A 12,761-nucleotide genomic window follows, 5' to 3' on the forward strand; every position below is an offset into this window, starting at 1 on the left:
TATTCCAAACTTATAGTTCAAATTAGAGATTGGGATTTTTTTCCTTTTTTTTTCTTTTGGTCAGAGTAGAAACTACATTATTTAGCAGCCACTGGTCCTCTTCACTTAAATGGTAGCTTCAGGAAATCATTCTTTCAATTGATTCACATGCTTTACATAATTCTGTGTTTTATTTGACCAAATGAAATCTGGGCAGTTTTAAGAAACATGGCTGTTTTTACAAGAAGCTTCCTAAATGGATATCTACAGGAGAGGAACAGGTAGATCCAACACCCCTAAAAAAAACCTCAAACCACCCCTGACTCAACCTCTTTGTCCTCTTCATGTAACTCAATGCAGAACTGTTTTTCTGAGCAGTTCAGCTGGTTCTACCCTAAAATCCAGAAGGATTGGTGGTGTTCAGACTCACATCAGGAGCTTCAGTTTGTTTTGTAGGCAAATCTGCATTTCTGGCCCCTGTTGAAGGTTCAGCTCCAGAGAAAAGGATCCTGATGTCTCACAGCTCTGATTCTTCATGTTTCAAATGGACACTTGTTGTGGAACTGGCACGATGGTCTTGTCCATTGAGCTCAGGGAGCTTGTCAGAGCCTGTAGTTGACGAGCCAGAAGCCCCATTCTCACAGGTTCAGCTGATGGGATCTGCAGTGTGCACACGCCCAGTCCAGCCTGCACACCCCGGTATTGGCAGGACAGTGGGAGCCACTCCAGCCCAAATCCAGATGCCAGGGGGAGCAGGAGGGAAATGTGAGCTTGCTTAATCTGTTACCATCTCACACACAGGTACACTTTGCCATTTAATGAGTAACTTGGGGGATGAGATGACTTTTGAGTGTCTAATCACTAAAAACCTGAGGAGGTTGCACGTGATTTGTGACAGTTGGTTCAGGAAACACTGAGGGTTATGGTGAGAATCAGGAAGTGGTGCTGGGTATTAAACAAAGGATGGTGTTTTGTGTGAAATCCTCTTCAGAGCAGTCTGTGGGGTGGGTGTGTTGAGCACAATGGGTTTAGGGGTTTGAACCTTACCTGTTTTCTGTGTTGCTGCTGTCACTCCACTACTTTGTGTGATCAGCTTTTTCACCTGATCTCAGTCTTGCATAGGGAATTGGATCCTAGCTCCAAATGTGACGTGCAAGACTAGAATCCCAACTGAGGACACTTTTTAGAAAGAGTACTGATAGTCAAGTGGAGACTAGAATTCTTCCAGAAGTGATTCGCTGTCCATTGACTGGGATGCTGTCTGGCCAGAGAAGTCTGCTTTGGCACTTCAGAAATTTCTGTAAAAAAGCGTCTCTGTAAATCCTTTGTGCACACTGCTCAGAGATGGAGTTCTGGAAGAGCTGATCAATGATGTGATTATTTTAACCACTTGATGCATATTTACTGTTCAGAGTATTGCTACACAGGTAATCAGTAATAGCCAATTCTTGCGTGTGTTTCAGCGAGGCAAGAAGGGCAGGGGAAGGGTTGTTGCACTTCATGCCACCACACTCTATGGTCCTGTGCCACTGTCACCCCATTTCCCTTGGGAGAAAAGGTGAGGATTTCTACCAGAGTGACTTCATTGCAGATGTAAAGCTGAGTATATTAAGCAACATTCTGCCTAAAACCAGATCAGACATTGCAGCAAGGGGAGCTTGGAATAGATGTCACCACTTCCTTCACACTGGGCACAGAGTGGTTTTGAGCAGGGATATAAAGAGGTTTTAGGAGAATCGCCATCCTTGAGTGTACCCATATAGCAACTGGACAAGGCTGTGAGCAACCTGATGCATTGTCACAACTGGTCATGCTCAGTGTGGGGGGTGTAGGGTGTGATCCTGTATCTATCTTGGGTAGGGGATTGTCCTCTGCCCCTCTACCCCCCTCCACTTACTACAAAGCTGATTATAAGCCCAGAATTTTAGTGCCAACAGGTTTTCTTCCTGGCCAATCAAAACAAACATGCCATGGATAAGGAAAGGAGGGTGCAGACACTTAGGGTAAACACAGAAATGACAATTGCCTTCTGTTACTGAGTGGTGCAGGCTGTGACTGACATACCTGTGTGTGTGTCTGTGTGTCAGGGTCTCCTGGTCCCCGTGTCCCCCCGTGTGTCCGTGCACACCTGGCAGTGCCTCAGTGTGTCTGCTGGGCCACGGGTGGCTCTGGGTGCCTTTCAGTGTCCCCATGTCTGTGCCTCTTGGTGTCTGTGTGTGCTGTGCTAATGCTGCTGTAGGTACCTATTCTCAGTGGCTTCTTAGAGAGTGATTTTTTTTTTTTTCCCTTTCCCCCACCCAGCACTGACCCAGTGTCCTCCCCAGAGCAGAGAGTGACCCCTCTGGTCATGTCCCTGTGTCCCCACTGTCCCCCCATGGGATGGCTGCTCTGGGGTCACCTTCTGGCTCTGCAGCCCCTTGTGGAGCTGCCAGAGCACAGTCCCCCCACTGACTTGGAATAGAAACAGCTTCACACAGATAGACGGGCTGGAGACAAACACAGGCCGAGAGTCACTTTTACAAGTTTCTTTATGAAATTAAATGTTGCCCCTGGTCTGGGGGGAAGATATAGTGCAAGAAGGACTTTGTACATGCTACTGAATTCAGATATCCCTGGGTGACCAGACTTTGGTCAGCTACAGCATCAACAAACACTGGATTTCTGAGCTCTGCAGACAGTGCTCACCCACACTTGAGCTGGAATGAGCTGGTGTCTTCCTTCCACTGTCATAGGATGTCTCCTACTCTAGGGAATTCAGTCAGTATGGCTTCTAACTCTCACTATGGTAAGGCAAATCTTTCTTTTTGCTAACCAAGGTTTAAATTCATTCTTTTTGGCCACCATTTGAAACTTGGGTACTTAAAGTGAGGCTCTTAATGCCAAATTTAGGCCTTTATAAAGCGGTTTTCCATTTTTAAAAGTGTCAGTAACACTCCTTGAATTTGAGGGTCTGTGGGAGTTTGCATAACAATGACGTTGCAGAGTTGAACAGCAGACTCTGACTTCTGGGAGCTACGTTTGCAAATATTGACCTTTCTTTAGAAAAAAAAAAAAAAAAAGAAAAGAAAAGAAAAATTAAACAGACAAAACAGGCATCAAGTTAACAACATCTGACAAGAACAATTACAGACTTACAAAATACACAGTTCTGATTTTTACCATAAATAAACACATTACAAACAATGAGCATTTTCATTGGCCAGGAAATATGGCAGAATGATGGAGAGACGAGAATCTAAAGAATTGAGTATGGTATTAATTAGGCACATTTTTCTCTAACTTATGTAACTCAAACCCACTAGAGAGATTCTTCGAGTTGACTCATGCTGTAGGTTGGCACAGTTTAATGTAGGACACCGTTCAGCGGTGCTGCTGGGCTAAAGGGAGGGAGAGGTCACAGTGCAGTGCTCACTGTGCTCTCAGTGCCTGCAGAGGCTGCCGGGTTAGCTGGACACGTGGAGGAGGATCACAGCTCTGAGAAATGCAGGGATGGGGCCGGGCAGAGCGGAAGGGTTCATCCCTCCTCATCGTGGACTCTGCACCGCTGTTGTGAGCACGGCAGCGGCCACGGGCCGGCGGGTCCATGGGCTGCCATCCCCCGGGACAGCGGCCGGCCCGCAGCGGTGGGCACGGCGGGAAGGAGCCAGTCCAGGTACAGCTGACGAGCGAAATCTCCGGGGCCGCAGCGCGTCCGGGTCGCTGCCGGAGCTTTGCCCGCCGGGCAGGGCAGGGCAGGGCCGGTCCGCGGCTCCGCTCCCCACCGTGCGGGCGCCCACGCCGCCTCACCTCGGAGCCGGCGCCTCTGGCGGCTGCGAAATAAATAGGGAAGGCGGGAGCACACGGCCCATCCTCTGTAAACACAGGGCTGGACGAACCTGGGCTCCGCCCGCCAGGACTGACGGATAAAGTGCTTTCTCAGGAGGGGTTCAGGCACAAACACGGGGCTGCCCCTATTTCCGGAAGGGTGTCAGCCTGCTGATGTTCTGCCAGAAGTTCGAAGGCTTGCGCTTGGGCTCTGCCAGCATGAACACCTGCTGCTGGGGGAGCGTGGTGGGCAGCGTCGGGTGCTTCTGCCGCATCAGGAAGTCGTAGTAGGGCCTGGTGACAGCTGCGAGGAGCAGGAGGAGATGGGAAGCACGTTAGTAAAACACAGCTCCTTTCCCCTCCCTCAGTCCCCGTTAAAGCCGCAGGGCTGCGAATTGGGTCTGTCTGAGCATTACTCTTCCTATAATTCATCCTTACATTCAGCAATGCCTTTTAGGACGAGAGCTCGTGTGGAAGGCCCAGAAAGGTGCTGCACAACTGTCAGGTGTTCTGCCAGCAGGACAGCAGGGCCAGAGAGCTGCAGCTCATGGCTGGTGACAAACTCAGCTGGTGCTTTTGGCTGTGCTGGGAGAAGCAGATGCTGTGCAAGTGCTGCTGGTGCCTGTTACAACCTCCTGGGCTGCATTTCTGAGATAATGGTCAATGCCTGCGTGGTGGACAAGGCTGGTCTGTGCAGTCTCCTCTCATGCAGTGCCCCAAGGGCTTTGCTCTGTTTGTGTGGTCTGGCCTCCTTCCAAACTTCCCCCTCTGCAGCCAAATCTTATTTCTGACCATTTTTAAACATTCAGCCAAGCTTGCTTTCAGGAGATGTGGCTGGGCTTTAAGTGCTGGCTGGAACCACCAAGAGGAAGTGGTTGCCTCTGTGGCTTCAGAGGAAACCAAGCAACACCTCTTCCTGTGAGCAGAGAGAAGGGGAAGGTGGGCTGTCTTCAGCCAACTGTGCTGTGAGCACAGGAACTTTTATTTTGCTTGACTTCCCTCTCCCCTGGCTGCTGCTAATTGTCCTTGTCTCTGACAAGAGGTGGAGAGCTCTGCTCAAGCCTGGTACCTACCCCTGCCCAAGGTGCAGGTGCCAGAGCAGCTTCCACAGGCACAACTGCCCAGCAGGAACAGTCCCTGCTGCAGTGACCTCTGTGGCCTCTGTGCACCACGGGGATTACTACAAAACTTGTCTTTTGCCAAAGGGAAAAGCCTGGCTCCTTAGGGAGAGCCTGTGCACTGGCCTTGGAGCAGAAGCTGCTGGGTTTTGGCAGAGTGCTGATTATTTGCAAAGTGGCTCTCCTGGAGTTAAGAATCCTGACTGCAGCCGTGTGAATCTACCAGGGACTGTAGTGCAAATTGTCACCATCTGGCCCTCTCAAGAGTCTGTTAGTGCCACCTCATTGGAACTTCTCCCATGCAGTAAATACAGAGCTATCCCCATTCTCACAGTGTTCCTGTGCTCAGGTGGGACTCACCCTTGGGCTTCCCAGCATGGTGCTGCTTGCTGGCATTCAGCATTGCCTGCTTTTTCTGCACCTCTGTGATGGAAAATCCTGGAAGATAAAGCAGATTTCTGTCAGCAGCAGGTCACTATTTGGTACCTCAGGAGAAGGCAGGGGGAGGCAAATGCCTGAGGTGAGAGGCCACAATTCCTGCCAAGGCTGGGGGGGCACAGCCTGCTCCCCCAGCCTGTGCTGTGCTGCACAATTCCCCCCATGCAGGGTCTGTGCCCCTCAGCCCATGCTGCACTGGGGGGAGAAGCCAGTCCAGGCCACTGGTGGCTGAAACCTTTTGGATCACACTGGGCTGAATTAAGAAGGATTTGGACGAAACAACATAAACCCTCTTGTACAGTGAAAACCTTTGATTGAACCTCTTCTGCGCTGTTCTGGACCCTGTATGTAATGTATTGACTATTTTGTCAGCCCTGCTTGAACTCCTTAAGACACATCAGCTTCCCTGAGGACTGCAGTAATGGTTTGTGGTGGTTTGCAGTTTTTAAATTGCACAGATTCATTCTGAATGTGGAAATCAGCAGCCCAGAGGTTCCCTGGAGCATGGACTGGCTTCCCCACCCTTTCACTCCTCAGGCACTAGCTGATGGGTAAAAAAAAGATGAAAAACAAAGAATAATAATTTAAAAAGAAAACCAATCTCCCAGCATTGCTCTTTCCATACCTGTCTCCTGGTCGAGCTGCACCTGCCTCCTTTCATTCTCAAATGCCTTCAGCCAGCGCTGTTTCTGCTCAGGCTTTTTTGCACAGAACAAATGGACTTCCTCAGTGTCTCTGCAGTGCAGCTTAAATGCATTTTTCACACTGATATTGAAGTCCTTGTCTTTCCCATCTTCCACATCCAGTATTTCCATGTCATCCATGTTGATCCGACTCTTGTAATACAAGATGTCCCTGCGCAGAAGGTCCTGTAAGAGAGATCACAACAGATGTTGCTGTTTCTTGGATATGATGGAATATTTAACCTTCCTGGTATCCTGTAAAACAAATGAGTACTGGATTTGAGTCTGTGGAACTGCTGAGCTGCTGTGGGCACTGCTGGGAGCTCCGTGGCTTGTCCTGGCAGTGGAGTCAGCACAGGCTGGTGTCTGTGTTGGGGCCTGTCTGCTGCCCTGAAGTTGAGTATTACACACAATCCCAAATCCTCATTAAGTCTCTGACACAAAGCACTATTCGAATCCTTCAGTTTCAGTTAAAAAGCAAAAATAACACTAATTAGTTCTGGGTGGTTTTCTTAGACAATGAAAAGTAACTTTGAGAGCAGTGATTTTCATGCCTAAGTTACCTGGAGCTACCTGCATGCCATGGAATATGCAAAAAAAAACCTGGCACATTCAGTGCTGAAATTCCAGAGGAAGGTACTGTTCATTGGCTCCAAGAGGGAAATTTCTTTTATTATTCAGCTTATGAAAAACATTCTGAGCTGTTCCTATAGACTTACATGTGCTGTTACCATGGCCTTACTGACTGACAAGGCCCACAGCTGTTCATCAACTGCATGATCTGCAGTTCTCTCTGAATACAACACTAAGGTGGAAGTTCAGTTGAAAAACAAAGTAGTTAAAAGAACTTGTGTGACAATAGTCATAACTGAGTTGTATGGAATAACCCCAGAAGCAGTGCAGTGCTTTCCTCTTTTCCTCTTTTACTGTAGGCCAGTAGCTGATTGCTGTGCTCAGGTGGACAAAACACCCCAGGACCTCAGAGAAAAGACTGCAAAGAATGCCCAGAGAAGGCTCAGTGCCAAGAGCACACCAGGCCAGGAAGAATTAAAGAAACAAAGGGATAGAGAGGGAGCTCACTTAAATCCATCAGCACAGCAGTAGCCAGCATTCATGGGTTACCTTCTTGCAGCAGACAAGCTGGTGATCGAAGAGGAAAAACATCCTTTGTTGGCTCTTGGCTTGAGGGTGGGAGATTTTGGCTAATTCCCCAGAATAGATGAGTTCTGAGCTTCTGACTAGGACATCTTCTCCCTGAGAACGGCACAAAGAACAGGTTAGTCTCAGCCTCATCTGAAAGTGAGAGCCTGAATTCCTGCTGACAGAACTGATCTGGGAATGAGAGAGAGCCTCTGTGCTGGAGGACAGGCCTTGGCACATCAGGGAGACACCGTGCCCTTGGCACCCAGGGAATGGGAACTGAATTTGATTGGAACAATAGCGTGTTAAGTTTTTTAAATATCCTTTTCCAGGGAGTGTGCTCAGGAAAGCTGCTCCATCCCAGACAGGAAAGAGGCACGTAAGGAGAGAGCTAAGAATTTAGCCTGGCATCTTTGGGCAGGGAGACAGTGTGGGATCTAGAAAATTAGTATTTTGTTTCTTCCATTTAGCCAATTTTTTTCATGAGTCTACAAGGAACCTTGGTCTCCTCTGTCACTATGCCAGAACTTGCCTTTCTGCAACAATAACCTGGCTTATTAAGAATTAAGGTGCAATTCTGCTCATCTTGAGAGTTTGAAGTCACTCGAGATAAAATGGAGGGCAAGAAAAATATAATAGAATTTTACAAATCTATCTACATGCTGATTTCATTCTGCAAGGAAAAACAGGGAAGCAAAAATCCCAGGGAACATGCAAAGGCAGCTGGTCTAGTTGGGTTATATGCTAGACCAGCTCAGTTGTACTAAAAGATCATAACTATTTAAATAAAAAAGAAGACTCTCCACAAAGATGGGCAGAGAGCTGAGGTGGGGCTAGACAGTGAGATGTTGGAAGGGCAGAAGAGGAACAAGGTGGGACTCTCCTACCTCCCAGTCCTCTATGGAGCTCTGCCACTGAGCGATTTTGTCGATGTTCTCCAGCCGCCGCTTCCTCTCGTTGATGAGCCGAGCCACGTTCTTCATGGCATTCAAGGCAGCCTCCACATCCTTGAAATCCCTGGGGAGGGCAGGGGGGTTAGGTGGGCAGAGTGGCTGCTGTCCCTGCACTCCGGAGGAGTAGCCTGGCACAGAGCTGGGGATGGAACCAGGAGTTCCACCTGCCGTCTGGCCCAGCTGTTTTGTGCTGCAATCACACACCTGCTCCTGCTCCTGGGGCAGCTTCTCAGACACTCGCTGCTTTTGGGACACAGTTATGGCCTGGTAACAAATCTGAGCCACCTCTGGGGAAGGGGAGAAGTAATTAAATTTAGCTACAGAGGTGCAAATAGGAATTGCTGGAAGAACCTCAGGGTTCTCATTTTCTTTCTGCAACATTACACAACATATTCACAATGCTGCTGCTCCCATGCTGGGGCTGGTCTGTGGTGCAGAGGTGAAGCAGTAACTGGCTTGTTTCAAACAGGAGCTGATGGTTTATCTGGCAGGGTAGGACAGAGGCTGATCTGCCCTCCCCCACACACCATCTGTGGCCACCAGCTCCTTCTGCTGAGTTCAGAGTGCCTGGGAAGGAGCTGAGCTGCACAACTTGGCTCTGAGGCAACTCTCAAACATCTGTACACTTCCTTAAGGAGCTTTCTGCTCCAAGGTCAGCTTCAGACAACATGCTTAGAGATTTAACAACACATGCTTAAAACCATTCTGGGAAGTACCAGGGCTGCAATTAGGAAGGTGAAATTCAGTCAAACCACAATGAACCAATATCAACACTTTCATACAGATTTTCCATGTTTTCAGATCCCTAATTAAGTGACAGATATTTGAGCCGAAGGCAGTGCCTTCACCCTGAAAATGAATGATGGATTTGGAGGCTTTGGAGGTGGCACTGATGGGACACCAAGTGTGCATGGTTTGAGAGCTGCAGGGCACAACTTCCCACCGGGGAAGCGGAGCTGGACGGACATTTTGGGATATATTCAACCAAGGTTTTTGGAGGCAAAGTTCCCAACACCACCACCAGAAACATGTAGCTCTGTGGTAAAACTCTATGGTAGATCTTTCCAGGGCAACACCTTTGGGATTCCTTTGAGGAGTTCAAAGGATTCCACATAGTTTCAACGTACACATATGGTGGTGTCACAGATATTTGAGCCAAATAAAGTAGAAAGGGCTGTTATAAAGTGGACCTTGTAACTCTCCATCTGTGACAAGAAAATTTTCTTGATCTGTGACAGGAAAACTTTCAATTTGTGACATTAATTTTTACTGTAATGGAAAATTACATATTTGACATAAATACACTTTTTTTCTGTTTTTTATGAGGTAACCTGTAAGAATTGTGTTGGCTGCAGCTGGCCACTGCCCTCCATGCAAGATCCATCACGAGCCCATTTCCATGGGAGCAACCTGGCTCCCTCCCTCCCTGCTCAGTGGCCTACCTGTGCTGGGGGTTGGTGTACTTGAGCAGCTCGGCCAGCTGCAGGGGGTATTTGCAGATCTTCTGCACGGGGGTGAGCAGGAAGCCATCCAGGGAGATGTCAATCATCTTCTGCAGCAGGCGGCAGGCCTCGAAGAAGTAAACGTACTTGTTGACCTTGGTGAGGCGCGACAGCTCCATGCAGGCGTTGGGGTGGTTGTTGCAGTACTCGGAGTAGATCTGGAACTCTGTTTGCTGCAAGGCACAGGGAGGGATTTACTGTCTGTGCTCCCCTGGCACAGACTCTCCTCAGGGGTTGGGTGATTTGGATCCTGTCACTGGAACTGTTCAGGGATTTGTATCCTCCCCAGACTCACAAGACCTAAAGCTTGGGGTGGGCAGAGTGTGTTGCAGCTTCAGCACCTGCAGCTCATCTGAGGGACCCAGATATTCCCACATATCCTGCTCTGGGCTCAGCCGAATGCCTTTAGTGCTCACACCAGGCACAGCTCATCCTGCACCGACCTGAAAATACCATCGCTGCAAACTGGGTCCCACTCGAGGTTTTGGAATCTTCCTACATTTTCCCTGAAGTCTGGCAGGGATTATAGTGTTCAGAAGATAAGGTGCTTTGAAAATGTTCTTTCCACAGCCAGAAGAGCTACAGGATATTTCTTTGGGAAGTGGGGAGTGGTTGAACAGAGCTGGGGTGGGAGTAGAGACATTGAGTTTGGTTGGATAGGTCTTTTTAAAGAAAGCTTCAGTCCTGTCAGATAAATTTCTAAATCCTCTGGCTTACTCCATGCTCAGCCACCCTTTTCCCATGAAGTCAAATTTACTTACATATTCCAAGAAGCACGATCCAACCTCACTCAGATGTGGGTGGTCTTTGTTAAATTTCTTCTCTAGTGCTTTAACAAATTTCTTCTGGCACCTGTAGATGTCCTCAATATTTCCAAAGATTGTCTTCAGCTGCTCTTCCGTGAACATGTCCGCTCTCTTGCGGCACTGCTTGATGTAACCCTGGGGGAAAATCAAATGGGGAAGCTTCCTGGGCATCTTCTCTGTGCCAACAGAAAGCCTCAAGGACTGCAGCCAGGTGTGCACCAGGTTCCTGTACTCCCCTCCTGCAGAGATATGCCCATATTTAACTATTATCTCCTCTAATGTTACCCTAAACATGGTAGAAACAGAAGGTGCCACAGACTCATCATGGCAGCCCTGGGGATGCTGCAGCCCACACCTGAAGGGGTCACAGAGCTGCTTTCTTCCTCTTGCTGAAAAAGCCTTTCTGTGTCTGCAGGCAGTGGAGTACTCTGAGCCCAGCACTGGTGGATTCAGACCAGCTAAGTCCAGTTGTGGATCTGTTTTGGTGCCTGTGTGAGGAGCTGCCCGACTGACTCCAGGCAGAGGAGAGCTCCCAGGGGTGGGGGGACACTGCAGCAGGTGTTTGTTTGTGCTCTTTGCCCCAGCTGCCTCTGCTGGGAGCCACTACACCTCTGTACCACTGGAGTGGAGGATTCTGTTCCTGCAAAAATTCCAAATGCCTTCACTCCCCCAGTGTACACCATGGATCTCTTTTAGAAGAGGTGTCACAAAATTCAGTGTTTTTGACAGTAAAGGACCCAATTGGCTGAGCATCCCCTAGTGGCTTTAATCTGAGCATGGCTTGCCTGAAGGCTGGAGTTGCTGATTATATTACCCCAGAACATATATTAGAGAGGACAGCAGTGCTAGACATTTACTTTTCTCTGGCTTGGGAAATTCAATTAATTCCATTTAATCAGAGCACAAGTGAGTGCTCCAAATGCAGAGGCATTTGGGATTTTGTTGTAATGAATTGTCTTCTGTTTTCTGAACATATAATGCCATTCAGCAGAACTGATGAAAATACAGCCTTGTTTTCAGAAAAGTTACCTGCTCAGGGTCCCTTTCTGGGCAAGAATGGGACACAGTCCATCATCCTTCAGACAAGTTCTTACAGTCCCCTTTATTCCTTACCTCACAAATGTCCTTCAGGTGCTTGATGTAGTCTCTCTCTGTGCTTATGATCTCATTGATGACGTTGGTCCTCATTTGGTCTTTGGTGGTCTGGCCCATCCCAAAGCGCCGGGAATCGTCCTCTTTGCCCCCCTCCACCTTCAGGGGATAATCCTCCATGGGCTCATCCTGGTTCACTCGCAGCTGTGCAGGCACACAAGATGGTCACCGTTTGTACTGCTCACACAGCTCTGCCAAGGGAGTTTGGGACAGCCCACTGGGCGGCAAAGGCTGGGCTGGGACAAGGACAAGGTGTGAAGAGGGGCTGTGTATTCCTGGAAACATTCTACCCGCAGGGAGCCTGAGCCCAGACAGTCACTTGGGGAGGCGACTTTGAAGCCACCTGGCAGCTGCTCCCACCGTGACAAGGGTGGTTTTAAGCAGGCATTTCTTGTGGACATAAGTCACAGGAATAATATGGAGTCCTTCAGGAAGAATGCATGTAAAATCAGGACAAAAATGGTTTATCGAGTGAAATTTTCTTAAATATTAGAAGGAGGGAGGGGAGAGCCAGTAAATGGCTGCGGTTTTATCTACTTTATTGTTCTCATGCTGTCGGTAACAAATGGCCCCTCGATAATATTTAAATTATTTAAATTAAACATAATGATAATGAGAATAAATTATTTTAAAATTAATAAATTAGAAAATTAATAATAAATTATTAAAATTAATAAATTATTTAAATAATCCCCGGGATTATTTAAAGAGAGTTCATTGCTAAGGTAAAAGCAGCTGCAGCTGGCAGTGGGCACTAAGGGCAGGGCAGGGCTGTGTGGGACTCTGGTCCCCATCAGATGGCAGCACAGGGCTGGAGCCACACCGGGCTCTGCTCTGCCACAGCGGCCCGCACCGAGCCGAGGCTGCCACGGACTGGGGCATTTCCCTCTGGAGCTTTCTTTGCTGTGGTACTGTTGTGGCTCTCGGAGTGCCCCTGGGAATACTCTGTACATGACCCAAAGGATCTGTCCCAGCACAGAGAAGGAGTGAAAGATAGGAAGTTAAAACACATAATTATCGGAATTTTTAGTACAATGACACAGAACTGCTGTAAACTTTTCATGTAGTTGCTTCTAGGCTCTAGGACTTAGCACTTGATACAAATACACCTACATGTTAAAAACAGTGCATATCCTTCCCTGTCAACACAGGCCCGGGTTACATTTACTCACTGCTGAAGCTCTCG

At 48.3% G+C, this 12,761-nt stretch overlaps 1 protein-coding gene across 2 annotated transcripts in view; it reads right to left on the bottom strand.

Moving 5' to 3' along the window:
- Positions 1-3,824: 3,824 nt before the first annotated feature.
- Positions 3,825-12,761, bottom strand: part of ARHGEF4 (Rho guanine nucleotide exchange factor 4) — a 126,633-nt gene continuing 117,696 nt past the window's right edge. The window contains exons 4-11 of one of the 2 annotated variants that reach the window (XM_083868555.1): positions 11,537-11,719; positions 10,379-10,558; positions 9,558-9,790; positions 8,050-8,179; positions 7,145-7,276; positions 5,965-6,208; positions 5,262-5,339; positions 3,825-4,087 (exon numbers count right to left, since the gene is read on the bottom strand). In XM_083868555.1, coding sequence (XP_083724681.1) covers positions 3,930-4,087; positions 5,262-5,339; positions 5,965-6,208; positions 7,145-7,276; positions 8,050-8,179; positions 9,558-9,790; positions 10,379-10,558; positions 11,537-11,719 — 1,338 coding nt within the window. In that variant the 3' untranslated portion in view covers positions 3,825-3,929. The remainder of the gene's footprint in view (positions 4,088-5,261; positions 5,340-5,964; positions 6,209-7,144; positions 7,277-8,049; positions 8,180-9,557; positions 9,791-10,378; positions 10,559-11,536; positions 11,720-12,761) is intronic. The other variant, XM_083868553.1, reaches the window with a different exon arrangement.

Source organism: Zosterops lateralis (assembly GCF_965231275.1).
Source record: "Zosterops lateralis genome assembly, chromosome: 10".
Classification (NCBI taxonomy): domain Eukaryota; kingdom Metazoa; phylum Chordata; class Aves; order Passeriformes; family Zosteropidae; genus Zosterops; species Zosterops lateralis.